The sequence below is a fragment of the Phocoena phocoena genome, chromosome 10 (assembly GCF_963924675.1).
Source record: "Phocoena phocoena chromosome 10, mPhoPho1.1, whole genome shotgun sequence".
NCBI classification, from domain to species: domain Eukaryota; kingdom Metazoa; phylum Chordata; class Mammalia; order Artiodactyla; family Phocoenidae; genus Phocoena; species Phocoena phocoena.
The window spans coordinates 74,286,047-74,313,453 of record NC_089228.1 but is presented as its reverse complement, the minus strand read 5'-3'; the positions used below and the strand labels follow the sequence as shown (position 1 = coordinate 74,313,453).

General features: G+C 38.0%; 1 protein-coding gene across 1 annotated transcript in view; it reads left to right on the top strand.

Annotated features, from left to right (window-relative positions):
• The window catches only part of SUPT3H (SPT3 homolog, SAGA and STAGA complex component), a 432,145-nt gene extending 406,215 nt beyond the window's left edge, over positions 1 to 25,930 (top strand). The window contains exon 12 of the mRNA XM_065886432.1: positions 25,790 to 25,930. Within this exon, the coding sequence (XP_065742504.1) occupies positions 25,790 to 25,831 (42 nt within the window). The 3' untranslated portion in view covers positions 25,832 to 25,930. The remainder of the gene's footprint in view (positions 1 to 25,789) is intronic.
• The last annotated feature ends 1,477 nt before the right edge of the window (positions 25,931 to 27,407 follow it).

Here is a 27,407-nt window from a genome sequence, read left to right as displayed (position 1 = left end):
TTATGAAATAAATCATTTTGCAAATACAAGTGTCCACCTATATTGGTTTTCTTTACATGAGGACTACCCAAGTTTAAATAGGCTTTTTCTTATTTACCAAATATTTATTGAGCATCCAAATGTAAGGCATTATGGGATCTATAATAATGGCCAAAATAGAGCTTGAAAGGTAGAAGTTACTAATTAATTAATATATTGAATTAACATTTTCATGTAGAAATATGTATTATTAGAGAATTATAATCAAAGTGCTTCCGGAGTTGAGAATATGCGTTTCAGTGAATATGCATTTGTTTACAAAATTCTCCAAGCTTATGATTTGATTATATATCGTTATAACTATAACTGAGATAATAATACATACTGTATACAAATCCAAACACCCTACCCTTAAACAGGGCTTCGCATTTTACCGAATACTTTCATGTGCATTATCATAGCCAAAGCTTCCAAATCTCTCTTCTCCAAAGTTAGATTGCAACGTCATATTTTAAGGCATTACAACCTTACTTGACTTTTTTTCATTATAAGTTTGACTCTTTAATATCACCATATAATTATGTTTACATGAAGAATTGGAAAGAAGGCATAGAGTCTCCATATGTTCATTTCAGCCTGGGTGGCTAAATGGCTTATAACAGTCAATGCATGAAAATGGTCTAGATTGAATAAATTAGCAAAATCACAAAAGGAAACCACTGTAGGAAATAGTTTTACACATGTAATTGCTCAAATCCTCTAGTGAATGTGTCAATCTGTACTAACTAAATAAATTTGTTTATAGACATGTTCTGTATTAGCTTCCACTCTTTCACAGCCCTTTGCCAAACAAAATCCCACTAGAAGTAGGATGTTCACACCCGAGTAGGAGTTTCTTGGATAAATATTTTTACTATATTGAGACCAAAACCACTTCTACAAATTTCAGACTTTGATTGAAATACTATATTTCTTTAGCTTTTTTTCCCTTCCATCTTTTCTCCTGGCAGCTGTTCATGCATTAGCTTACCTCCCCTCACCTCCCACGGCTGTGGTGTACAGGAAGAGGCGGGCTGCATGCGCAGGGGACCAGTGGACCCTGGGAATGACGGGACCTGCCCATTCAATCGCTCCTACCACCACATGGACTAGACAGACAGAGAGAGACTCGTGTACAAAAGAGCTTTTCCTTCCCTTTCCTAAAACCTGGTTGAAATGATTCATTGAATTAATTTCAAAGTAAAGATTACACACCCTGAGGCTATGCTTTATAGAATGCCTGCCTACATTCCATTTGAGTTCTCCATGAATAGAAAACATAAAGGTAGAATTCACGCAGCCCTTCCTAAAGAAATCGGGGTAAGAGTTCTTGAAATATAACAGCCACATTCTTTCGGAAGGATGTCTCTGATCTCAACTTTCACCAACAAGAATCTCAACTGATTTCTTAGTTCCCTGGTCCATGATTGGTGCTGAATTTTTCATAGGCCTTTTGAAGATCTATTTTTTAATTTTTCTGGTGACTAATAAAATATTTCAAAAGAAAGTATTTTTAATAGTAATAACTCTGTTAAAAGTGAAATTAAGAACATTGCTTTTTAACGTGCTAAATCTAAACCTTCTCAATGTTTTTGAGAGGCAGAATAACCAGTAAACAGTAGACTCAAACAACAGTGGAATAGGGGTGATCTGAGCCAGTGCAGTATCCTAGTTACCATGACCCGAATAGCCCAGCTTTTAGGGTTAATTAGCATAATGCCCAATAACATGAGCACTGTCACTGCTGTAGAAATAATATATCTGACGTGGAGTGATTCCATACTTCAGGAGAGTTAGTCATTTAATATGATAGCTCTGTTCAAATCTTTCACACTGGAGAACACACTTTGGTTATTTACGATACTTGCAGGTAAATTTTTTAAATGGCTAAGGCAGATTGTAAATGTCTGTGGCAAATTCCATTAACACAACTCTGTTATAGAAATAGAGGTGTATAATATGTACAAAAATGTGTTCATAGTGCCTCAAGAACACTTAATTAGGGAAGGAGACGCAAAGGCATGGAGGAGACATGCCTGTCATTGTCAGTCAGTACGCAGCAGTTTAGTTTTTTTATACTTTTTTAATTGACGTCTAGTTGATTTACAGTGTTTTTCAGGTACACAGCAAAGTGATCCAGTTACATTCTTTTTCAGATTCTTTTCCGTTATAGGTTATTACAAGATATTGAATGTAGTTCCCTGTACTGTACAATAAATCCTTGTTGTTTATCTATTTTATATTTAGTGGTGTGTATCTGTTAATCTCAGATTTCTAATTTAACTCTCCCCTCTTTCCCCTTTGGTAACCGTAAGTTTGTTTTCTATGTCTGTGAGTCTAGTTCTGTTTTGTAAATAAGTTCATTTGTATCATTTTTTTTAGGTTCCACATATAAGTGATATCATATGACAGTTGTCTTTCTCTGTCTGACTTACTTCACTTAGTATGATAATCTCTGGGTCCATCCATGTTGCTGCAAATGACATGATTTCATTCTTTTTTATGGCTGAGTAGTATTCCATTGTATATATGTGCCACATCTTCTTTATCCATTCATCTGTCAGTGGACCTTTAGGTTGCTTCCATGTCTTGGCTACTATAAATAGTGCTGCTGTGAACATTGGGGTGCATGTATCTTTTCCATTAAAGTTTTCTCCTTTTCCAGATGTATACCCAGGAGTGGGATTTCTGGAGCATATAGCAACTCTATTTTTAGTTTTTTTTGTGGGTTTTTTTTTTGCGGTACGCGGGCCTCTCACCGCTGTGGCCTCTCCTGTCACAGAGCAGAGGCTCCGGACGTGCAGGCTCAGCGGCCACAGCTCACGGGCCCAGGTGCTCTGCAGCACGTGGGATCGTCCCAGACCGGGGCACAAACCTGCACCCCCTGCGTCGGCAGGTGGACTCCCAACCACTGCCCCACCAGGGAAGCCCTATTTTTAGTTTTTTAAGGAACCTCTATACTGTTCTTCATGGTGGCTACACCAATTTACATTCCCACCAACAGTGTAGGAGGATTTCCTTTTCTCCACACCCCTTCCAGCATTTATCATTTGTAGACTTTTTGATGATGGCCATTCTGACTGGTGTAAGTTTTGATTGTAGTTTCGATTTGCATTTCTCTAATAATTAGCAGCGTTGAGCATCTTTTCATATGCCTGTTGACCATCTCTATGTCTTCTTTGGAAAAATATCTATTTAGATCTGCCCATTTTTTGACTGGGTTGTTCGTTTTTCTGATAATGAGCTGTATAAGCTGTTTGTGTATTTTGGAAATTAATCTCTTGTTGGTCACATCATTTCTCAAATATTTCTCAAATATTTTCTCTCATTCCATAGGTTGTCTTTTTGTTTTGTGTATCGTTTCCTTTGCTGTGCAAAAGCTTTTAAGTTTAATTAGGTCCCATTTGTTTATTTTTTATTTTGTTTCCATTACTCTAGGAGATGAATCCAGAAAAATATGTTGCTGCAATTTATGTCAGAGTGTTTTGCCTTTGTTTTCTTCTAGGAGTATCCAGTCTTACATTTAGGTCTTTAATCCATTTTGAGTTTGTTTCTGTATACGGTGTTAGAGAATGTTCTAATTTCATTCTTTCACATGTAGCTGTCCAGTTTTCCCAGCACCACTCACTGAAGAGACTGTCTTTTCTCCATTGCATATCCTTGCCTCCTTTGGCATAGCTTAATTGACCATACGTGCTTGGATTTATTTCTGGGCTTTCTATCCTGTTCCATTGATCTGTGTCTTTTTTTGTGCCAGTACCATACTGTTTTGATTATGGTATAGCTTTGTAGTGTAGTCTGAAGTCAGGGAGCATGATTCCTCCAGCTCTGTTCTTTCTCAAGATTGTTCTGGCTATTCAGGGTCTTTTGTGTTTCCATACAAATTTTAAATTTTTAGTTCCTGTTCTGTGAAAAATGCCATTGGTAATTTGATAGGGATTGCATTGAATCTTTAGATTGCCTTGGGTGGTATGGTCATTTTAACAATATTTAGGCTTCCAATCCAAGAACACAGGATATCTTTCCATCTGTTTTGGTGGTCTTCAGTTTCTTTCATCAGTGTCTTATAGTTTTCAGAGTACAAGTCTTTTGACTCCTTAGGTAGGGTTATTCCTAGGTATTTTATCCTTTTTGGTGTGATAGTAAATGGGATTGTTTCCTTAATTTCTCTTTCTGATATTTTGTTGTTAGTGTATAGAAATGCAACAGATTTCTGTATATTAATTTTGTATCCTGCAACTTTACCGAATTCACTGGTGAGCTCTACTAGTTTTCTCTTGGCGTCTTTAGGATTTTCTCTGTATAGTATCATGTCATCTGCAAACAGTGACAGTTTTACTACTTCCTTTCCAATTTGGATTCCTTTTATTTCTTTTTCTTCTCTGATTGCTGTGGCTAAGACTTCCAAAACTATGTTGAATAAAAGTGGCGAGAGTGGGCATCCTTGTCTTGTTCCTGATCTCAGAGGGAATGCTTTCAGCTTTTCATTGTTCAGTATGATGTTAGCTGTGGGTTTGTCACATATGGCCTTTATTATGTTGAGGTATGTTCCCTGTATGCCCATTTTCTGGAGAGTTTTTATCATAAAGGAATGTTGAATTTTATCAAAAGCTTTTCCTGCATCTATTGAGATGATCATATGGTTTTTATTCTTCAATTTGTTAATGTGATGAATCACACTGATTGATTTGCAGATAATGAAAAATCCTTGTATCCCTGGGATAAATCCCACTTGATCATGGTGTAATCATGTATTTTAATGTATTGTTGAATTCAGTTTGCTAGTAATTTATTGAGGTTTTCTGCATCTTATTATTTCTATTCTTAATTTGCTCTTTTTTTTCTTGTTTCCTAATGTGGAAGCTTAAATGAATGACTAGATCTTTCTTATTTTCTAATATGTGCATTCAGTGCTTTAAATTTTCTTCTAGACATTGCTTTTGCTGCATGCCACAATGTTATGAGATGTTATGTTTTCAGTTTTATTTAGTTCAAAATATTTTAAAATTTCTCTTAAGATTGCTTCTTTGACCCATATGTTGTTTAGAAGTGTGTTGTTTAACTTACAAATACCTTGGGATTTTCCAACTATCTTTCCAGTATTGATTTCTGGTTTAATTCCATTATGGTCTGACATTGTATGCTTTTCATTCTTTTAAATTTGTTAGGATATGTCTTATGCCCTCAAATGTGGTCTATTTTGATGAATGTCCCACATGAGATTGAGAAGAATTTATAATCTATGATTGTTCGATGAATAGTCTAAAGACGCCCATTATGTCCACTTAATTGGTGATTTTGTAGAGTTCCATGTCTTTAGTGATTTTGTGCCTGCTGGACCTGTTTGTTTCTCAGAGGGGTGTTGAAGTCTCCAGCTACAATAGTGGGTTCATCTTTTCTCCTTGAAGTTTTGTCACTTCTTGCTTCATGTATTTTGATGCTGTATTGTTAGCCATATATCTGTTGAGGATTGTTACATCATCTTGGGAAATTGATCCCTTATCATTATGTGATGGCCTTCTGTCTCTGATAACTTTCTTGCTGTAAAGTTGGCTCTGTCTGAGTTTAATATAGCTACTCCAGCTTTCTTTTGATTAGTGTTAGCATGGCACATCTTTCTCCATTTGCTTTTAATCTATATGTGTCTTTATATTTAAAGTGGGTTTCTTTTTTTTTTATAAAGCAGGTTCTTATTAGTTATCCATTTTATACATATTAGTGTATATATGTCAATCCCAATCTCCCAGTTCATCACAGTACCACCACCACTACCCCCTCTGCTTTCCCCCCCTTGGAGTCCATACATTTGTTTTCTGAATCTGTGTCTCAATTTCTGTCCTTCAAACAGGTTCATCTGTACCATTTTTCTAGGTTCCACATATATGCGTTAATATATGATATTTGTTTTTCTCTTTCTGACTTACTTCACTCTCTATGAAAGTCTCTAGATTCATCCACATCTCTACAAATGACCCAGTTGCATTCCTTTTTGTGGCTGAGTAATATACCATTGTATATACATGTACCACGTCTTCTTTATCCATTCGTCTGTCATTGGGCATTTAGGTTGCTTCCATGACCTAGCTATTGTAAATAGTGCTGCAGTGAACATTGGGGTGCATGTGTCTTTTTGAATTATGGTTTTCTCTGGGTATATGCCCAGTAGTGGGATTGCTGGGTCATCTGGTAATGTTATTTTTAGTTTTCTAAGGAACCTCCCTACTGTTCTCCATAGTGGCTGTATCAACTTACATTCCCAACAACAGTGCAAGAGGGTTCCCTTTTCTCCACATCCTCTCCAGCATTTGTTGTTTGTAGATTTTCTAATGATGCCCATTCTAGCTGGTGTGAGGTGATATCTCACTGTAGTTTTGATTTGCATTTCTCTAATAATTAGTGATGTTGAGCAGCTTTTCATGTGCTTATTGGCCATCTGTATATCTTCTTTGGAGAAATGTCTATTTAGGTCTTCTGCCCTGTTTTGGATTGGGTTGTTTGTTTTTTTAATATTGAGCTGCATAAACTGTTACTGTATTTTGGAGATTAATCCTTTGTCCATTGATTCATTTGCAAATACTTTCTCCCATTCTGAGGGTTGTCTTTTCGTCTTATTTGTAGTTTCCTTTGCTTGCAAAAGCTTTTAAGTTTCATTAGGTCCCATGTTTTTATTTTTGTTTTTATTTCCATTACTCTAGGAGGTGGATCAAAAAGAATCTTGCTGTGATTTATGTCAAAGAGTGTTCTTCCTATGTTTTCCTCTAAGAGTTTTATAGTGTCCGCTCTTACATTTAGGTCTCTAATCCATTTTGAGTTTATTTTTGTGTATGGTGTTAGGGAGTGTTCTAACTTCATTCTTTTACATGTGGCTGTCTAGTTTTCCCAGCACCACTTATTGAAGAGAATGTCTTTTCTCCATTGTATATTCTTGGCTCCTTTGTCATAGATTAGTTGACCATAGGTGCGTGGGTTTGTCCCTGGGCTTTCTATCCTGTTCTATTGATCTATATCTCTGTTTTGGTACCAATACCATATTGTCTTGATTACTATTGCTTTGTAGTATAGTCTGAAGTCAGGGAGTCTGATTCCTCCAGCTCCGTTTTTTTCCCCTCAAGACTGCTTTGGCTATTCGGGGTCTTTGGTGTCTCCATACAAATTTTAAGATGTTTTGTTTTAGTTCTGTAAAAAATGCCATTGGTAATTTGATAGGGATTGCATTGAATCTGTAGATTGCTTTGGGTAGTATAGTCATTTTCACAGTATTGATTCTTCCAATCCAAGAACATGGTATATCTCTCCATCTGTTGGTATCATCTTTAATTATTTTCATCAGTGTCTTATAGCTTTCTGCATACAGGTCTTTTGTCTCCCTAGGTAGGTTTATTCCTAGGTATTTATTCTTTTTGTTGCAATGGTAAATGAGAGTGTTTCCTTACTTTCTCTTTCACATTTTTCATCATTAGTGTATAGGAGTGCAAGAGAATTCTGTGCATTAATTTTGTATCCTGCAACTTTACCAAATTCACTGATTAGCTCTAGTAGTTTTCTGGTGGCATCTTTAGGATTCTTTATGTATAGTATCATGTCACCTGCAAACAGTGACAGTTTTACTTCTTCTTTTCCAGTTTGTATTCCTTTTATTTCTTATTCTTCTCTGATTGCCGTGGCTAAGACTTCCAAATCTATGTTGAATAATAGGTGTGAGAGTGGACATCCTTGTCTTGTTCCTGATCTTAGAGGAAGTGCTTTCAGTTTTTCACCATTGAGAACGATGTTTGCTGGGGGTTTGGCATATATGGCCTTTATTATGTTGAGGTAGGTTTCCTTTATGCCCACTTTCTGGAGAGTTTTTATCATAAATGGGTGTTGAATTTTGTCCAAAGCTTTTTCTGCATCTATTGAGATGATCAGATGGTTTTTATTCTTCAGTTTGTTAATATGGTGTATCACATTGATTGATTTGCATCTGTTGAAGAATCCTTGCATCCCTGGGATAAATCCACTTGATCATGGTGTATGATCCTTTTAATGTGTTGTTGGATTCTGTTTGCTAGTATTTTGTTGAGGATTTTTTGCATCTATATTCATCAGTGATATTGGTCTGTAATTTTCTTTTTTTGTAGTATCTTTGTCTGGTTTTGGTATCAGGGTGATGGTGGCCTCATAGAATGAGATTGGGAGTGTTCCTTCCTCTGCAATTTTTTGGAAGAGGTTGAGAAGGATGGGTGTTAGCTCTTCTCTAAATGTTTGATAGAATTCACCTGTGAAGCCATCTGGTCCTGGACTTTTGTGTGTTGGAAGATTTTTAATCACAGTTTCAATTTCATTACTTGTGATTGGTCTGTTCATATTTTCTATTTCTTCCTGGTTCAGTCTTGGAACGTTATACCTTTCTAAGAATTTGTCCATTTCTTCCAGGTTGTCTATTTTATTGACATAGAGTTGCTTGTAGTAGTCTCTTAGGATGCTTTGTATTTGTGCGGTGCCTGTTGTAACTTCTCCTTTTTCATTTCTAATTTTATTGATTTGAGTTCTCTCCCTCTTTTTCTTGATCAGTCTGGCTAATGGTTTATCAATTTTGTTTATCTTCTCAAAGAACCAGCTTTTAGTTTTATTGATCTTTGCTGTTGTTTTCTTTGTGTCTAGTTCATTTATTTCTGCTCTGATCTTGATGATTTCTTTCCTTCTGCTAGCTTTGGGTTTTGTTTGTTCTTCTTTCTCTAGTTCCTTTAGGTGTAACGTTAGATTGTTTGTTTGAGTTTTTTCTTGTTTCTTGAGGTAGGCTTGTATTGCTATAAACTTCCCTCTTAAACCTGCATTTGTTGCATCCCATAGATTTTGGACCGTCGTGTTTTTATTGTCATTTGTCTCTAGGTATTTTTTGATTTCCTCTTTGATTTCTTTAGTGATCTCTTGGTTATTTAGTAACACATTGTTTAGCCTCCACGTGTTTGTGTTTTTTACATTTTTTTCCCTGTAATTGATTCCTAATCTCATAGCGTTGTGGTCAGAAAAGATGCTTGATATGATTTCAGTTTTCTTAAATTTACTGAGGCTTGATTTGTGACCCAAGATGTGATCTATCCTGGGGAACGTTCCATGCGCACTTGAGAAGAAAGTGTAATCTGCTGTCTTTGGATGGAATGTCCTATAAATATCAATTAAATCTATCTGGTCTGTTGTGTCATTTAAAGCTTGTGTTTCCTTATTCATTTTCTGTTTGGTTGATCTGTCCGTTGGTGTAAGTGAGGTGTTAAAGTCCCCCACTCTTATTGTGTTACTGTCAATTTCCTCTTTTAGAGCTGTTAGCAGTTGCCTTACGTATTGAGGTGCTCCTATGTTGGGAGTATATATTTTTATAATTGTTATATCTTCTTCTTGGATTGATCCCTTGATCATTATGTAGTTTCCTTCCTTGTCTCTTAACATTCTTTATTTTAAAGTCTATTTTATCTGATATGAGTATTGCTACTCCAGCTTTCTTCTGATTTCCATTTGCATGGAATATCTTTTTCCATCCCCTCACTTTCAGTCTGTATGTGTCCCTAGGTCTGAAGTGGATCTCTTGTAGGCAGCATATATATGAGTCTTGTTTTTGTATCCATTCAGCAAGCCTGTGTCTTTTGGTTGGAGCGTGTAATCCATTCACATTTAAGGTAATTATCAATATGTATGTTCCTGTTACCATTTTCTTAATTGTTTTGGGTTTGTTTTTGTAGGTCCTTTTCTTCTCTTGTGTTTCCCACTTAGGGAACTTCCCTTAGCATTTGTTGCAGAGCTGGTTGGTGGTGCTGAATTCTCTTAGCTTTTGCTTGTGTGTAAAGCTTTTGATTTCTCCATCGAATCTGAATGAGATCCTTGCCAGGTAGAGTAATCTTGGTTGTAGGTTCTTCCCTTTCATCACTTTAAATATGTCATGCCACTTCTTCTGGCTTGTAAAGTTTCTGCTGAGAAATCAACTGTTAACCTTATGGGAGTTCCCTTGTATGTTATTTGTCGTTTTTCCCTTGCTGCTTTCAGTAATTTTTCTTTGTCTTTAATTTTTGCCAATTTGATTACTATGTATCTCGGCGTGTTTCTACTTGAATTTATCCTGTATGGGACTCTCTGTGCTTCATGGAATTGGGTGGCTATTTCCTTTCCCATGTTAGGGAAGTTTTTGACTGTAATCTCTTCAAATATTTTCTCGGGTCCTTTCTCTCTCTCTTCTCCTTCTGGGACCCCTATAACACGAATGTTGTTGTGTTTAATGTTGTCCCAGAGGTCTCTTAGGCTGTCTTCATTTCTTTTCATTCTTTTTTCTTTATTCTGTTCCACGGCAGTGAATTCCACCATTCTGTCTTCCAGGTCACTTATCCGTTCTTCTGCCTCAATTATTCTGCTATTGATTCCTTCTAGTGTATTTTTCATTTCAGTTATTGTATCGTTCATCTCCGTTTTTTTTTTCTTTAATTCTTCTAGGTCTTTGTTAAAAATTTCTTGCATCTTCTCGATTCTTGCCTCCATTCTTTTTCCAAGGTCCTGGATCATATTCGCTATCATCATTCTGAATTCTTTTTCTGGAAGGTTGCCTATCTCCAGTTCATTTAGTCATTTTTCTGGGGTTTTATCTTGTTCCTTCATCTGGTACATAGCCCTCTGCCTTTTCATCTTGTCTGTCTTTCTGTGAATGTGGTTTTTGTTCCACAGGCTGCAGGATTGTAGTGCTTCTGCTGTCTGCCCTCTGAAGTGGGTTTCTTATAGACAACATATATTGGGGTCTTATTTTTTGATCCACTCTGATAATCCCTCTCTTTTGATTGGTGTGTTAAGACCACTGACATTCAAAGTGATTATATTAATATAGTTGGATTAATATCTACCATATTCATTACTGTTTTCTATGTGCTACCCTTGTTCTTTTTCCCCATTTTTGTCTTCCACTCTTTTTCCATCTTTTGTGGTATTAACTGAGCATTTTACATGATTCCATCTTCTTTCCTTTCTTAGCATGTCAGTTATACTTCTTTTTTTTAAGTTTACTTTATTTAGTGGCTGCCCTAGTGTTTGTAATAACACATTGACCTCTAATCAAAGTCCACTTTCCAGTAATACTTTACCACTTCACAGGTACTATTAGTACCTTATAAGAACAAAATAATATTGATTCCTTCCTCCTGTCCCTTCTATTGTTACTGCAATTCGTTTCACTTATACATAAATATACAGAAACATGGGTATATATGCAATGTAATTGAATACATTATTACTATTATTTTGAACAAACCATTATCTATTAGATCAATTAAGAATAAAAGTTTTTATTTTACCTTCATTTATTCCTCCTCCAGTGGTCTTCCTTTTTTTATGTATATCCAGGTTTCTGAACTATATCTAATGAACTTCCTTTAACATTTTCCTGCAAGCAGGGCTACTAGCAAAAAAAAACTTCCCTCAATTTTTGTTTGTCTGAGAAAATCTTTATTTCTCCTTCACCTTTAAATGATTACATCACAGAGTACAGAATTCTGGGTTGGTGGATTTTTTCTCTCAACACTTTAAATATTTCACTCCACTTTTTGCTTGCTTACATGGTTTCGGAGAAGTTAGGTGTGATTTTCGTCTTTGCTCCTTTATAGGTAAGGTGTTATTTTTCTCTGGCATCTTTTAATTTTTTTCATTTTTCTGTAGTTTGAATATGATATGCCTAGGTATAGTTTGGTTTTTGTATTTATTCTGTTTGGTGTTCTCGGAGCTCCCTGGATCTGTGGTTTGGTGTCTGACATTAATTTGGGAAAATTCTCAGATGTTGTTTTTTAAAATATTTCTTCTGTTCCTTTCTCTTTTTCTTCTTCTGGTATTCCCATTTTACATGTTATACTATTTGTAGCTATCTCACAGTTTTGGGATATTTTATTCCATCTTTTCTGGTTTTTTCAGTCTTTGCTTTTCAGTTTTGGAGGTTCCAAAGGAACAGTTCTTGGATATTCTGTTCTTTTTTTCCAGTCTTTTTACTCTGCTTTTCAGTTTTGGAGGTTTATAGTGCAGTATCCTCAAGCTCAGAGTTTATTTCCTCAGCCATATCCAGTCTACTAACAAACCCAAAACCCATCAGAGGCATTCTTTATTTCTGTTACAGTGGTTTTTTATCTCTAGCATCTCTTTTTGATTTTTTCTTAAAATTTCCATCTCTTTGCTTACATTGCCCATCTGTTCTTGCATGCTGTTTACTGTATCCATTAGAGCCTTTAGCATCCTAATCATAGTTGTTATAAATTCCAAGTCTGTTAATTCCAACATACCTGTCATAAATGGGTCTGGTTCTGATGCTTGCTGTGTCTTTTCAAACTGTTTTTTGCCTTATAATATGCCTTGTAATTTTGTCTTGATACCCAGACATGATATACTGGGTAAAAGGAACAACTATAAATAGGTCTTTATTAATATGGTGGTAAGATGTGGGAGGAGGGGACGCATTCTATACAACTATGATTAGGTCTTAGTCTTTTAGTGAGCCTGTGCCTCTGAACTGTGACCTTCACAAGTGCTTCTTAGTGTCCCACCCACCAGCCTGTTAGTCAAGGTGGCTACAGTGGACTGAAGTTGGGTATTTGCCTTTTCCCAGGTCAGGTAGGCTCTTAGAAAACCTCTGCAGGTTAAGCTCTGGTTTAATAGTTCCTCCTGTAGGTAGACCTTGTTAAGAAGAACAGTATGCTTTGGTGTATTTCAAAATGCTTTTTACCCCTCTCCCTGCCCGAAGCATGAGGAGAGTTTTCTGTGATACTCACTTTGAGAACCTGGTAGAGCTCCAGGAGGTAAAACTCAGAAAAGTGTGGTCCCCTTCCCCATCCCCCATGATTGAGACCCCCTGGAGTTTTATCTCCCAGGTTTGTCCACACTGCAAACCTAGCAGTTTGTCAGTTACAGTTCAGTTTTCCCTACCCCAGCACTGGTCCCCACAGAGGTTTTTGCTTATAGATTTGTGCTCCATTACATTGTGACTCTCTGTATTTGCCTGTCTGTCTCTCTGATTTTAAGGGCATTGGTTTTCCCTGTCATTTCGCTTCTCCTTTGGATCTAAGAAGAATTTTTGATTTTTCTGTTTGTTCAACTTTTACTTGTTAGGACAGAGCGGCACCTTCCAAGCCTCTTACGTGCTACCTCAGAAACGAGAAGTCCTCCAGTTATTCAAATTTAATATAAGGAGTTTATATCAGGCTCTAAAGTAATGATTCAAAAGAACTGGTTGAATGTTTATATAACATGAGCGTTTCTTGCCTGAATTTTGATAAACCCTTCAGTGGTAAATGATGTGGGTTGGTGTCTTGGATTTAATATTTATTGTGACAAGCATAGCCTGTAGACTGGCATTTGGGAATAGGATAAGTCAGGCTCTCTCTCCTCTGGGTCTTACCTAGAACATTTTTCTGTCCTGCTACGCATTCCCCTCCCATCCCCAACTCGGGCCTCAGCTGAGTGTCTTTTCCTTCAAGAAGCCTCCTTGATCACCACCACCCACCTCAACTGTCCCCTTATATGGTCCCATTACACTCTATTCTCACTTTGTAATTCCCATTACTTTTGTCATTTCTTATTCAATATGTCTCCCCCACTAGACTGTTCAACATATGAAGGGTAGGAACCGCTTCTGTGATCACTGCTGTGATCACCACTGTACCTCACAGCCTATATTATTAAATGAATGAATGAATGACAGTAGCTTCATACAGAAATACACCTTCTCAGGTGGCTACCTCTGTGATTGATATTAACTACTGTGTCCTGATAGTTCTGTGTCATAATTTTATTATTCACTGTCTTCCAAAAATTCTTGAATATCTTAATTATCATTTATTTACTCTTCTAAATTGGTGTCTTGACCATGGGTAAACAGCTGTTGCTATTCGTGTTCTTATTCTCATGTTGTATTTTTTGACGTGGCAAAGGCCATTGAGGCAGTATTTTCTTTTAATTTTTATTGTATCATTGTTGACAACTTTGAAAATAGGAAATACAATTGAGTAACATTGCCACCCAACCACGATTGCTAAAAAATTATTTTATACTACTATAAACTTTTCAGTAACAGAATATTGGAACTTAAAATGTTTAGATGCCACAAAACAATTTAACAGTGTTGTTTTAGATGACTTGCATTTTTTTTTTCTGGCAAACAATGCAGTTGGCTCCATAGATGCAGAAGTTTTTACTCCTGGCAGAAAACAGTAATGAGAAGCCCAGAAATGCTCCCATTGGGAGCTGTGAACTAACATCAGAGTAACCCTTTGCTTTGCTGCATTGCTTATGATTGAATTATTAAGGTCACTAATTTATTTTTCTTAACAATTGCTGCTGACGGTTATCTGGTGAAATGATAAGTGTGTGGTCTAAACCTAATTTTTCAGAGAATACCCCAGCTCCTGCTCTCATGGTGAACACATGTTAGCATTTCTCGTTGTCCGGAGGGAACTAAGGTACTTGCAAGTCAAATGCATTCATTCATTAGATGTTTGTTTTTTGAGCACCTACTTATGTGCTGTGCATTGGGTTGCACCCTGGACATACAGAGATAAATAAAATAGCAACTTCCTGGGGCTTCCCTGGTGGCGCAGTGGTTGAGAGTCCGCCTGCCGATGCAGGGGACACGGGTTCGTGCCCCGGTCCGGGAAGATCCCACATGCCGCGGAGCGGCTGGGCCTGTGAGCCATGGCCGCTGAGCCTGCGCGTCCGGAGCCTGTGCTCCGCAACGGGAGAGTCCACAACAGTGAGAGGCCCGCATACCGCAAAAAAAAAAAATAATAGCAACTTCCTGCCTTCCGGAGAGCTTTGGGTCAAACAAGAAAAATGAGAATTAACTGTTGTTATACTAAACTGCCCCCCAAAAAATGGAGATTTTGATTACTAACTCCTGCCAGTTTGGCACTGTTTATACATATACTTATATGTGCTTGCAGCTTGGAACAATTCGGACATCTGTGTTGTTTACATTATAGGTAGCTGAAGAAAAGTTTAATATTATTGCCATTAAATTATTATTACCATAAATGTATTTAAGTGCATACAATATCATGGAAAGAATAGTTTAAACATAGAAATGGCACACTTTTAGTTAGACTCATGTAAAGTTGCTAAAAATGACATTCACAAAAACCTTTTCTCTAAAATGCAATGCTATTTGTATCAACCACATAATTATTTTTCTCAGCAACAACAAGAAATTAACACATCTCTCATATAATTTGATTGCAATGACTTGGGCAATTAGAAATGGTAATTTTTAATAATTAAATTTTAATTTAGAGATGTTTATATTCAGAATCCTGAAATAACTTATAAGAAGAATATGATACAGACTTAGAGAAAAACATGCATAAAATGACATGTTCCTCAAGATTTATAGGCTCCAGTTACTTGGAATAGAATGGGAGTTAATGCTATGTCTTTTTCCTATTCTACCAGCCAGAGAAGACCTCTTATTTAGAGGGCAGGGCTCCCTCCACTGTCTTAAATCAAGGCTCTGCTGTCTGACAAAATGCCCTCCATGATTTTCACTGGATATTTATAACATGCGGAAGTACACAAAAAAGGAAAATGTTTAATGAAGAGCTTTGCATGTTACAATGCTATACATCATATGGTTCAATTTAGATTCTCTGAAATATCAGAGTTAGAATGAAATTATCAAAAAGGGGAAAGTCACATGGCATTGGTACAAACAAGATGTGCCTATTTGTATTTATGTTTGCTAATGAATTTCAGCCATGATCCCCACTTTGATTTTAAGAGTCTCAGACCACCATTCGGTTTTATTCATTGTAATTAAATCTCTTGCCCACACGCAGACACAAGGGCAGCAAGAAAAGGTTTTATCTTTTCAAAAGCTATTACGTAGCTTTGATATGAAGCTCCAGAGGTCCAAAGATTTATAGTATTAAAGCAAAACAGTATGTCTCTCAGGGCACTGTCACCTCCTTCAGCAAATGGAGGAGCCGAGGGAGGGCTTGGACTCTGAATCCAGTGACCCCACAGAGGGCAGGGCTGAATTTGTGCTTACGGGAGCAGTGGAATTTGAGACAACTTGGTGTAGTCTCCGATGTTGCTACCGAAAGAGAGGTAGAAAAAGGCCAGATAAAAGCACAGCTGGTTTCACGTAACTTGGGAGTGAGTTGGGGCAGAGAGGAGGGCTCATTCGTCTGTCTTGTGGAACAGCATTTATACGTGAGATGCAGAGGTGTACATACCTTCCCAACCCCAGCCAACCGAGTGTTCCAACAAATAGAACACTTAGGCTAACTTAATTAGTAAGGACTAGGGAAAGACTGTTGCTTTCGGTTACTCTCCGACCTCCCTCACCTTTTCCTTCCAGCAAAGCCAAGCCAGTAGCTGTAGAACCTCTGCCCTCTGTGCCCTCTTCATCCCTGTGGAGTGGAAAAGAGCTTTTGGGAAACCGCCAGGCGCTTGGTAACCAGGGCGGCTCCTGTGGCCCACAAATCATCCAAAATGCAGAGAGTCTACCCTACACTTAGTTAATTGGGAGTTAACAGTAGTTTGGGACAGGGTGAATGTATGCTCCAAATCTTTTCCTTGTCCTTCTTCTACTGGATTTAACCCAAATTCGCCAACTCCAGACAGACCTAGGCAGGCCACATTATTTGCTTGGCCCTAAATCAGACACTGAGCACAGCCTTAGTAAGACTTCAGCATGAACAAATGGTACGTCGTTCCCTTGAAGGTTCTAAAGGTGCATACTTTTGCCACAGAACCTTTCAGCCAAGTTTATCTTAATTAGTTTGCCGTTTCATCCATTTATCAAAATTATAATTTAGGGCACTCAGGGATATTAGGTGATTCTCTAAGGGCGAGCTAATCATATAGCAGAAGAGGCAGAAGTAGAACTAAAAGCTCATGATTGCTGCCTTGTTCTAACTACTCAGCTGTCCTGTTTTGGACATCATGAAGTCCCTCCCTTCGCCCAGTCTCTTCACTTTTGTTCTGCTCCCAAGGGTACTTTATCTGGAAAAATGATTTTTTCCCCTACATCTGTTTTCCCCATTAAGGTCAGAGAAGCTGAACACACAGCTTTGGGCAGAATGAGAACCATCCTGGGTTCTCTCCACATGACCATGGATGTGTCTTTCTCTCTGGGCAATGGTTTTTTCATCTGTTAAATTAGGAATTGGGCTAGAGGAGTTCACAAAGATACTTTCCAATTCCGAAATTTTATTGTTCCTTGATTTTAGATGTAAGCAAAAGATTTGTTCAACTTGGTTTAGTAGGCTCAATTTCCAAATCCCTTTGTCATTGTGGAATTAAACGTGTTGTGGCGGTCTGAAGGACCGTGCTGCCTAACAGCAGCATCCCAGCATCTGGGAAGGAGAAAAACAATGACTAGTGTACAGATGACCCACAAGTAAGAAACGTGAGAGGTAATAGGTAACCCGTCTGCGTACAAGGCACGGTCCAAAAACCTAATTTCTGTTTCTTCTGTATTAAATTAAATGCTAAGATTAGGATTCCATTATGAAATATTGTTCACTGTATAATCATGACAGACTCTGAGAGGGTTCCATTTATTGACCAAACCATGTTGGGATCCTGTTAATGGTGTACTCACCTATTCCACCACCATTCTCAGCCCTCACCTGCATCCAGGTGGTCACTGGGATTGCTTCTCAAACATTCCAAACTCGAACTCCACTCAGACCAATTGACTTTAAAGAAGTGAAGCCAGAGGATCTGTTATTTTTGTAAAACGCCCCCAGTTGTTTGGGTGCACAGTGTTTTTTATGATACACTATTCTTTAAACTAGTCTGGAAAATAGTGCCAGTTGAGAGTGCCTCCAAACTGAAGATGACTTAGATTCAGTTCCCGTCTTTGCACTCTGAAGGATTCTGCCAGACTAATCTAGTTCATTTTAACTTACTTTAAGTGATCTTTAGCAAGAATTGAGTTTATGAGGACTAGGAGAATATGTATATCTATAGTAATCAGGATGGAAGAAATTAGGCCAGATTTCAGGGGGGGTTTGTTTTCTTTTGTTTAATGTAAGACAGTGTGGTATAATAAAAAGAATACCGGCCCTGGGTTTTGAATCATAAATCTACTCATCACCCACTAGACATGTCACTTTAAAAAGGAGAATAACAAGACCTTTTTTTTTTTTTTTTTTGCTAGTCGTGGTAAGGCTAAATTAGATATGGACATGAAAGTATTGTACTTCATAAACCATCTTTTTAAAATTGTAGTATTTTTTAATATTTGCCCCCCTGCTTTAAGAAATATACAATCTCATGCCCTTTTAAGTGTTATTTGAAATTAAATATTATGATTAAAAGTAAAAGAGAAAACAAAAAGGCTGCCTTATTTTTTCTCTTTCCCACCCTTGAAAATGACCTCTCAATGCATTTTACTTGTGGTGGTTAAACCATTAGCATTAAATTGGAAGCTTTAGTGACTGCAGGGACTGTGTTACTTATCCTTGTGTCCTTTGCACCTCCCAGCACAAGTGGTAGTGCAAGCAAGCACCACCAAGCCCAAGCTGGAACTCTAAATAAAGAGTTGCTAAAATCAAATTCTGCAAATTTATAGGAATTCAGACAATAGAACCAAAATCTTCTGTCTTAGGCCTTTGAGGAATGAAGTATTTGTAAGTGAATTTGAGGCCTGCTATAATGAAATTTTCCCCCTTTTTTTCCAGCTTTATTGAGGGATAATTGAAATATATAAGGTTATATAATATATAAGGTTTGGTTTATTTAAAATCTTCCGTTTTTAAAAAAATTTTTATTGGCGTATAGTTGATTTACAATGTGGTGTTAGTTTCAGGTGTACAGCAAAGTGGTTCAGTTATACATATACATATATCCACTCTTTTTTTTTTAAGATTCGTTTCCCGTATAGGTCATTACAGAGTATTGAGTGTTACCTGTGCTATACAGCATGTTCTTATTAGTTATCTATTTTAGTAGTAGTGTGTATATATGTGTGTATATGCCAGTCCCGGTCTCCCAGTCTATCCCTCCCTCTGCTTATCCCCTGGTAACCATAAGTTTGTTTTCTACATCCATGACTCTATTTCTGTTTTGTAAATAAGCTCATTTGTGCCCTTTTCTTTTAGGTTCCACGTATAAGCGATATCGTATGATATTTGTCTTTCTGTGTCTGACTTACTTCACTCAGTATATAATCGCTAGGTCCATCCATGTTGCTGCAAATGGCATTATTTTCTTCTTTTTTCTGGCTGAGCAATCTTCCATTGTATATATGTACCACATCCTCTTTATCCATTCCTCTGTTGATGGACATTTAGGATGCTTCCATGTCCTGGCTATTGTAAATAGTGCTGCAGTGAACACTGGGGTGCGTGTATCTTTTTGAATCATGGTTTTCTCAGGGTATATGCCCAGGAGCAGGATTGCTGGGTCGTATGATAATTCTATTTTTAGTTTTTTAAGGAACCTCCATACTGTTCTCCATAGTGGCTGTACCAATTTACATTCCCACCAACAGTGTAGGAGGGTTCTCTTTTCTCCACACCCTCTCCAGCATTTATTGTTTATAGATTTTTTTGGTGATGGTTATTCTGACCAGTGTGAGGTGATACCACATTGTAGTTTTATTTTGCATTTCTCTAATAATTATTGATGTTGAGCATCTTTTCATGTGCTTTTCGGCTATGTGCATGTCTTCTTTGGAGAAATGTCTATTTAGATCTTCCGCCCATTTTTTGATCGGATTGTTTGGGGTTTTTTTTATATTGAGCTGCATGAGCTGTTTTGTATATTTTGGAGATTAATCCCTTGTCCGTTTCGTTTGCAAATATTTTCTCCCATTCTGATGGTTGTCTTTTTGTTTTGTTCATGGTTTCCTTTGCTGTGCAAAAGCTTTTAAGTTTAATTAGGTCCCATTTGTTTATTTTTGTTTTTATTTTCATTACTCTAAGAGGTGGATCAAAAAAGATCTTGGGGGCTTCCCTGGTGGCGCGGTGGTTGGGAGTCCGCCTGCCGGTGCGGGGGGCGCGGGTTCGTGCCCCGGTCTGGGAGGATCCCACGTGCCGCGGAGCGGCTGGGCCCGTGAGCCATGGCCGCTGAGCCTGCGCGTCCGGAGCCTGTCCTCCGCAGCGGGAGAGGCCGCAGCAGTGAGAGGCCCGCGTAACGCATAAAAAAAAAAAAAAGATCTTGCTGCGATTTATGTCAAAGAGTGTTCTATGTTTTCCTCTAAGAGTTTTAGAGTGTCCAGCCTTACAGTTAGGTCTTTAATCCATTTTGAGTTTATTTTTGTGTATGGTGTTAGGGAGTCTTCTAATTTCATTCTTTTACGTGTAGCTGTCCAGTTTTCCCAGCACCACTTATTGAAGAGGCTGTCTTTCACCATTGTATATTCTTGCCTCCTTTGTCATAGGTTAGGTGACCATAGGTGCATAAAATCTTCGTTTTTTCTTAATGTAGGCATTTATCACTATAAACTTGCCTCTTAGCACTGCTTTTGCTGCATCCTTTTGTTTCATCTTGAAGAACTCCAGTTAGCATTTCTTGTAAGGCAGGTCTAGTGGTGATAAATTCCCTCAGCTTCTGTTTGTCTGGGAAAGTCTTTATCTACTTTCCTGGGTAAAGTGTTCTTGATTGGCAGGTTTTTTTCTTTGAACACTTTGAATATATCATCCCTTTCTCTCCTGGCCTGCAAGGTTTCTTCTGAGAAATCTGCTGATAACCTTGTCTGGGTTTGCTTGTATGTGATGACTCTTTTTAAACTCTTGCTGCTTTCAAAATTCTCTTTTTGTCAGTGATTTTTAAGATTTTGACTATAATATGTCTCAGTGAATAGCTCTTTGGGCTAAATCTATATGGGAATTCCTGAGCTTCATGTTTCTGGATGGTCATATCTCTCCCCAGATATCAGAACTTACTTCTTCACATGAGTTTTCTGACCCTTTCTCTCTCTTCTACTTCTAGGACTCCCATAAATCAAATACAGTCATCCCTCAGTATCTGTGGGGGATTAGTTCCAGGACCCGCCATGGATACCAAAATTTGCAGATGTTCAAGTCTCTTATATAAAATGACATAGTTTTTGCATGTGACCTCTGTAAATCCTCCCATATGCGTTTTAAATCATCTCTAGTTTACATATAATAACTAATTCAATGTAAATGCTATGTAAATAGTTATAAATACAATGTAAATGCTATGTAAATAGTTGCCGACTCACAGCAAATTCAAGTTTTGCCTTTTGGAACTTTCTGGAATTTTTTTTCCAAGTATTTTTGGTTGGTTGAATCTGCAGATGTGGAATCAGTAGATACAGAGGGCTGACTGCATTATTTTACTTAATGGTGTCCCCTAATTTACACAGACTTTTTTCACCCTTTTTTCATTCTTATTTCTTTTCTCCTCTTAATGGATAATATCAAGAAATCTGTCTTCAAGTTTGCACATTCTTTCTTCTGCTTGATTCTTTTTTTGAAGCTCTCTCTTGCGTTTTAGTTCCAAAATTTTTGTTTAGTTCCTTTTTATGATTTCTATCTCTTTGTTGAATTCCTCATTTTGTTCATGCATTGTTTTCTTAAGTTCATTGAGTTGTCTGTCAGTTCTCTTAATCTCACTGTGCTTTCTTAAAATAATTATTTTGAATTCTTTTTCAGGTAACTCACAGATATCCATTTCTTTATGGTTAGTTACTGGAAAATTATTGAGTTCCTTTGGTGGTGATATGTTTCCTTGCCTTTCCACGTTTCCAGTAGCTTTGCACATTTGAGGGAGCAGTCAACTCTTCCAGCCTTTTCAGACTGACTCTGGAGGGGAAAGACTTTCACCTGAAGGTGTCTGTGCGGGCTCTGGCAGGGTGGGGTTCAGCAGCTCTGATTCTGGGGAAAGCACAGTGGCATAATCTCTGTGCAGCTCCATCAGCTGAGGTCAACTTGGGCAAACACTGCAGGGGCCCAGACTGCAGAGGTTCTGCAAGTGGCAGTGATACCTAGGGCTGTTGGGGTCCTCGATGGCCGAGGCTGCTGCTGGGGTCTTTCTTTTTTGCCTGTGAAAGGAAGTTCTAGCCAAGGGGATCCATTTTGGTACAAGGTTTAGTGAGCTGGCACTCGGTGGCAGTGGAGCCGGGGTTCTAGGATCAGGCACGTGTGGAACTACCTTGGTCCTGGGGCACAGGTGCACTTGCAGTGACGGTAGTGCCAGTGTCTGAGGTGCAGGCATGTGTATATCTTCCAAGGACCCAGGGTCTGAGTTCTTGGGGCTTACCACAGTGATTTGGACCCCAGGGTGGGGAGAACAGCAGTGGCACAAGCTGGGAGGTGACAGGGTACAGTAGTGGCTTGAGCTCAGGGTGCAGCAACAGCACATCCTGGGGATGGTGGGTCAAAGTCCTAACTCTGGCCCCATGGAACAGGGTGCAGAGCAGCAACAGCTCAGCCTCAGCGATGCCAAAATTAATCAGGAAATGTAGTAGTAAGAATAAAATACAGGTCTGAACTGAGGGGCGTGGTTTTATCTATAATTAAAGCCTTACTAATTAGGCTAATGGCATAAATAACACACATATAATTATATTCAAACTGCAGGATATGTTTTATAGCATATTTATCTTCTTTTGCTTAAGATAAATATTAACCTTTTGCTTTTTAATATTAATTTGCATTCCTTAAAATGTGTAATTTATGATGCACCATAAAAAAGCAGAAGTAAACCAGTTTGGGATTTAAATGTTTTCTCTAGCTTGTTCATTGTCCATATGATTTTTTTTAAGCCATATTTTTAAAGTACACCCTTAATTAGTTAATTTCCCCACCAGTGCCCAGTGCAGCAAGTAGAATCTATGTCTGTTTATCCAGGTAGATTGAGATTCCAGTAAAAGGTCATAATTTGGAACTGAATGAATAAAAGAATGTCAAAAATGGGAAGCTAGCTTGATACTCAATTAAAAAAAAAAGCCTAAGAACTACAATTGGTCCTTTAAAATATATATATATATATATATATATATATATATATATATATATATATATATATATATATATCATCTTTGCTGGTAACTTTGGGAGATGCTAAAATATCTGAGTTGTTCAATGCATTTACATAGGAGCCAACAGTAGTTGAGAACAGAGCTCTATTAAGTAAGAAGTAAAGCTTAAGGTGGTATATAGCAGTAAGAGCTGGTTTGGGGGGGCGAGGTCTGTGTTATTGATTAATTTATACTTTTCAGTAGTTGGGGAGGTCCTGGCTTTTGCTGGTCAAGGTCTGGGTTTTACTAACTAGGGGTGTCTGTGAATCGTTCATAGGATCTGACAGTAGAGAGTGAGTTGGATACAGAATGTTCCATGAGAACGTGGCCTCTGGAAGGCCCTCACACCAAGCAATGTTTAAATTTAGTTTCAGCATTCGCAACACAAATAGAGAGAAATTCACAGTTGACACAAGGATGAGTTGTCTTCATCCATCTTCCTTTCAAGTTGCTTACTCTGGAAGGGATGCCAAATTTGGGACATTCCCATAATTACCCTACACAGACAGACAACATACATCCTTTATACATCAAAAGGAAAAAGCAGTGACTCAGGGTGGAGGACCCTAGGGGATTGGTTTGCTGAAATTGCTCTTCACTAATTACACATGCTCGTTGTTTCTTCTTTACTTTAGAATTAGAATTAGAAGAACTTATTCCAGAAATCTGGGTCAGCTCTAAACTTTGGTTTTCTCATTAAACTTGGCTACTTGAGTGTCTATGTTATTAAATAAGCCCGTCATCTTTTACTTGTTTGCAAACAGTGGTAATCAGTTATCTGTGAAGGTGACTTGATTTTTGAAAAGTGACCTCTTCAGTACTGGAGCAAACCATTTCATATCACCCACCTTGGAAAGATTTAATGTGGTAATTTCTCAGGTGAGTTCAGCCAAGACTCAGTCTTCTCCCGAGCCAAGACTGCTTTTTCAAGGAAGGCTCACCTCAACCATTTACCTTTAAGAGGAACCCAGCTTTATTCCTAGGTCCATTTATCTCCATGTAAACCATTCCTTGTGCTTTCAATATTATGTTATGTTCAAGGTTGTCACTGTGGTTGTAAACTGTAAAATATCAAGGTTAAGAAGCTGAAAGTATTACTTTGGCGTGAGCCTCTCGAAGGCGGCTGTGGTGGAAGGGGCTGTTTCAAGGCCTGAGGCTCCCCTGCCTGTAGTTGTGGGAAGACACCTTATCCGTTCCTGCAACTTATTTGTGGCTCTCCAAGGAGCTCACTTAACCACTGTTCTCCGGTGCACAATCTTAGGAGCTAGAGCTGGAATTTTCTAGCCTTTGTTAGAATGTTTGCTTCAATCTGAAAGTACCCTGTGGCACAAAGAGTCCAATGGTGAGATGGAGCTCCCAGAGATCCCTGAGAAAGGAAACTTGGAATCTGCCACTGTTTTCTCATCCTTGATATGCTGATCTGGAGTGAACTGTGTAACAGCATAACCCACCGATGAAATTTCAGCCAGGACGCCAAAGCCTGACAACCATAGTAAATCCTGTGTAAGCAGGAGATTTGAAGGGAAGGGTTTTGAAGTTAATTGAATTTTATGATTAACAGAAAGTTATCTGGAAAACCATTTTTGTTTCACCTCATATTGGTAGAAGTCTTTCTAAAAAGCTTGGGTCCACTTTCCTTTTTATTTTTTTTTTTTGTATAATTAAAAATAATCATGTTTTTAGAATAAAACTCTCAGCACCTTCATAACATTATCTTAACCATAAAAGCTTATTCTGTATTTCCTATAATATGGCTACTGAGGTAAATTTATTGGACCTAAAGTTTACAGACTCCAGAACAGCCCAGAGTTACTAGCTTAAAGGAAAAAAGATCCCTGATATGAGATTTTGTCATTTTTTCCATTTTTCTGAAAACAGATTATAGAAAAATTCCATTTAATTGAGGGTTATGAATTCTCTGAACGTTGCTGTTCCTAGTTTAAATAATGAAAACTATGGTGGTGAAAAGGGGTATTTTATTCCTAAATCCCGGATTTTAATTCTGCGTCACTCTGGGTCTCATTGTGAGAATCAGGACGAGTCACAGAGGCCCTGTATGGCCCAACTCTTCTGACTCTGAAATGCAGAATATATCTCTTGGGGTGAGAAATCACACCATTTTACTTTCTTTACTGGAATATATTGCATTATTGCAATTAGTATCTATTTTCCCATTTTTCTTTTATGGGAGTATTTTTATCCCATCATGAATATCCATTTATACATCTATATGTACATGAATGTATATAAAATTATGTAAGATTCAGGTTTTCTGTAATGTCTATAACGTACAGAACTCCTTAGAGATCACCATATTTGTGGGGGGGGGCGCTCTGTTAGTATCTGTTCCCATAGCTTTTCGCTGAGACTGTAAATTAGGCCTGGGAAGGATATAATGAGTCAGTAATTTACAGACTATTAAGAGACTTAGTTAGAAGTGATTCTTGGGCATGTCCAATAGAGAGCACATGTTTATAAAGGACAAACAGATTCAACACAACATGTCTTTGGCCTAACCAAGCCCAATCAATTAACAAAATGGGATGTCTTATTTTAGGTATCTCCCACTCCCCCAAAATAGAATCACTAACCGCTTGTTAACCACACTGACTTTTTAACAAAGTGGCTGCTAGAGCTTTGCCACCAGAAATGTTCAGATTAAGCACCCTATTAGATGGCAGCCAGCAGAGTCTACAAAACAGGAAGAAAGTTCTGTTTGCTCTTTCGCTTCCTTTCCTGGTCTGACTTCATGTGATAATTCACTGCAGATTTCTTTTTCTTTGACAGAGTGCCTACCGCAGGAATGGGATGGCTTTTCTGGCCTGCTGATGTGACTGGGACCGAGACAACAGGAAAGGCAGTGTTATATTAAGGTGATTTCTGTTCCCCTCCTTGGGCAAAATAAAAGACAAGTTTACCTTCTCCGCATCCTTGGGAGTGGGTTGGTTTGTTGTGACTATCAACTGGCTGACTCCAGCCCTTTTCCAGCCCCCTCAACACTTAGTCTTGTTTACTAGATGGGCCATTTAGCCAATTAATGGCAGGATGTTTGGGATGGTGTGTAGGTGGACAAGAATGCACATCACACAGTTTTGAGATTTTAATTTGGAATAGATTTACTGCTCTCAGCTCACATAACTTAAAAGCAGTGACTTTTTTTTTTCTCAGTGTTTAGTCTATGTTTCATTTGATGCATTTTGTAATCCAGGTTTAGGACAAAGGAAACAAAATTAAAAGAACAGTCAGTTTTCCCCTTGGACTGTCCCACCAACTCTACCTTCTGACATTTGATGTCTAGATCTACATGTATTTTACAGACAAATGTCCATCTTATAAACTCACACTAATCAAAGACCTAATTGGCCTGATGAACTGTCTGTTCCCATCTTCTCTTCCCTTCACCCCACGTGTAGTATATGTGTCATTTTCATGGCCTCCTCCCAACTTCCTGAGTATCTACCTATCGTGTGTTTTTCCCCTCGTAGACCCTCTTCCCCATCTTCATTTTTCTCCTTCCCCTGTCCCTCCGATCCCCAGGCCCAGCCCTCACACACACGCTGTACCCATTTAGAAGCAAAGCGGTTAGAATCAATGGATGGGGAGCCAAGTGATCTGCTTTCTCCCTCCAAAGCACTAACACCTAGACTGAAATGTGGGCTGGGCAGTTTCTTGCTGGTAGCAGCTGAGTTATCCTTCTGGCATCTATACTTTCTCCAGTAAACGAGGAACTGTAACGAAGCGAACCAAGATATAGCAGTTATATACAGTTCTTGATTGAACTTGAATTGCAAAGAAGGAAGTGGTTTCTTTAATTCTTTAGGAGTTTTGTATAATTTTACTTTTATCATGGTTTCTACACACACTGAGATAGCCTTTGTAAAGAATTAATAAAAACAGAAATGAGAAGCATGCAAGATTTTCCTCCTGTGACCAAATCATAGTGAGGCTCAGTTAATGTGATTGTGCCATATTATTCACATTTGTTAACTATCACTTACCTGTTCTATGTTAGTCCTTCTGGAAAAAATCTTCATGTCAAGAACAAAAAAATGCAGATATATAATATCAAAAAATTGCCAAAGGGTTTTGATGTTCCATCTGCGCTGGGTGAAATGTATGATTAAACTTCTCTTTTTATCATCATTCTTATTTTTCTTGGCATCCCTAATCATGGAAAATTACAAGCTTGCAGTAAACATCCTAACTTGTAAAACGACAGCATTTATTGTATTTGGTTTCTATGCCAGGCTTATGGACGTGTAAAATTTTCAGGAGCCGGTTTTTCACATCGAAATTCCTCCTCTCCCACATTATACGTTTTAAAGTATGCACAAGGCAGAAAATATCGGGTTTAGATTTTTTTTTCCCTTCATTTTATTCTACCTGATCTCCTTATAGTCCCAGA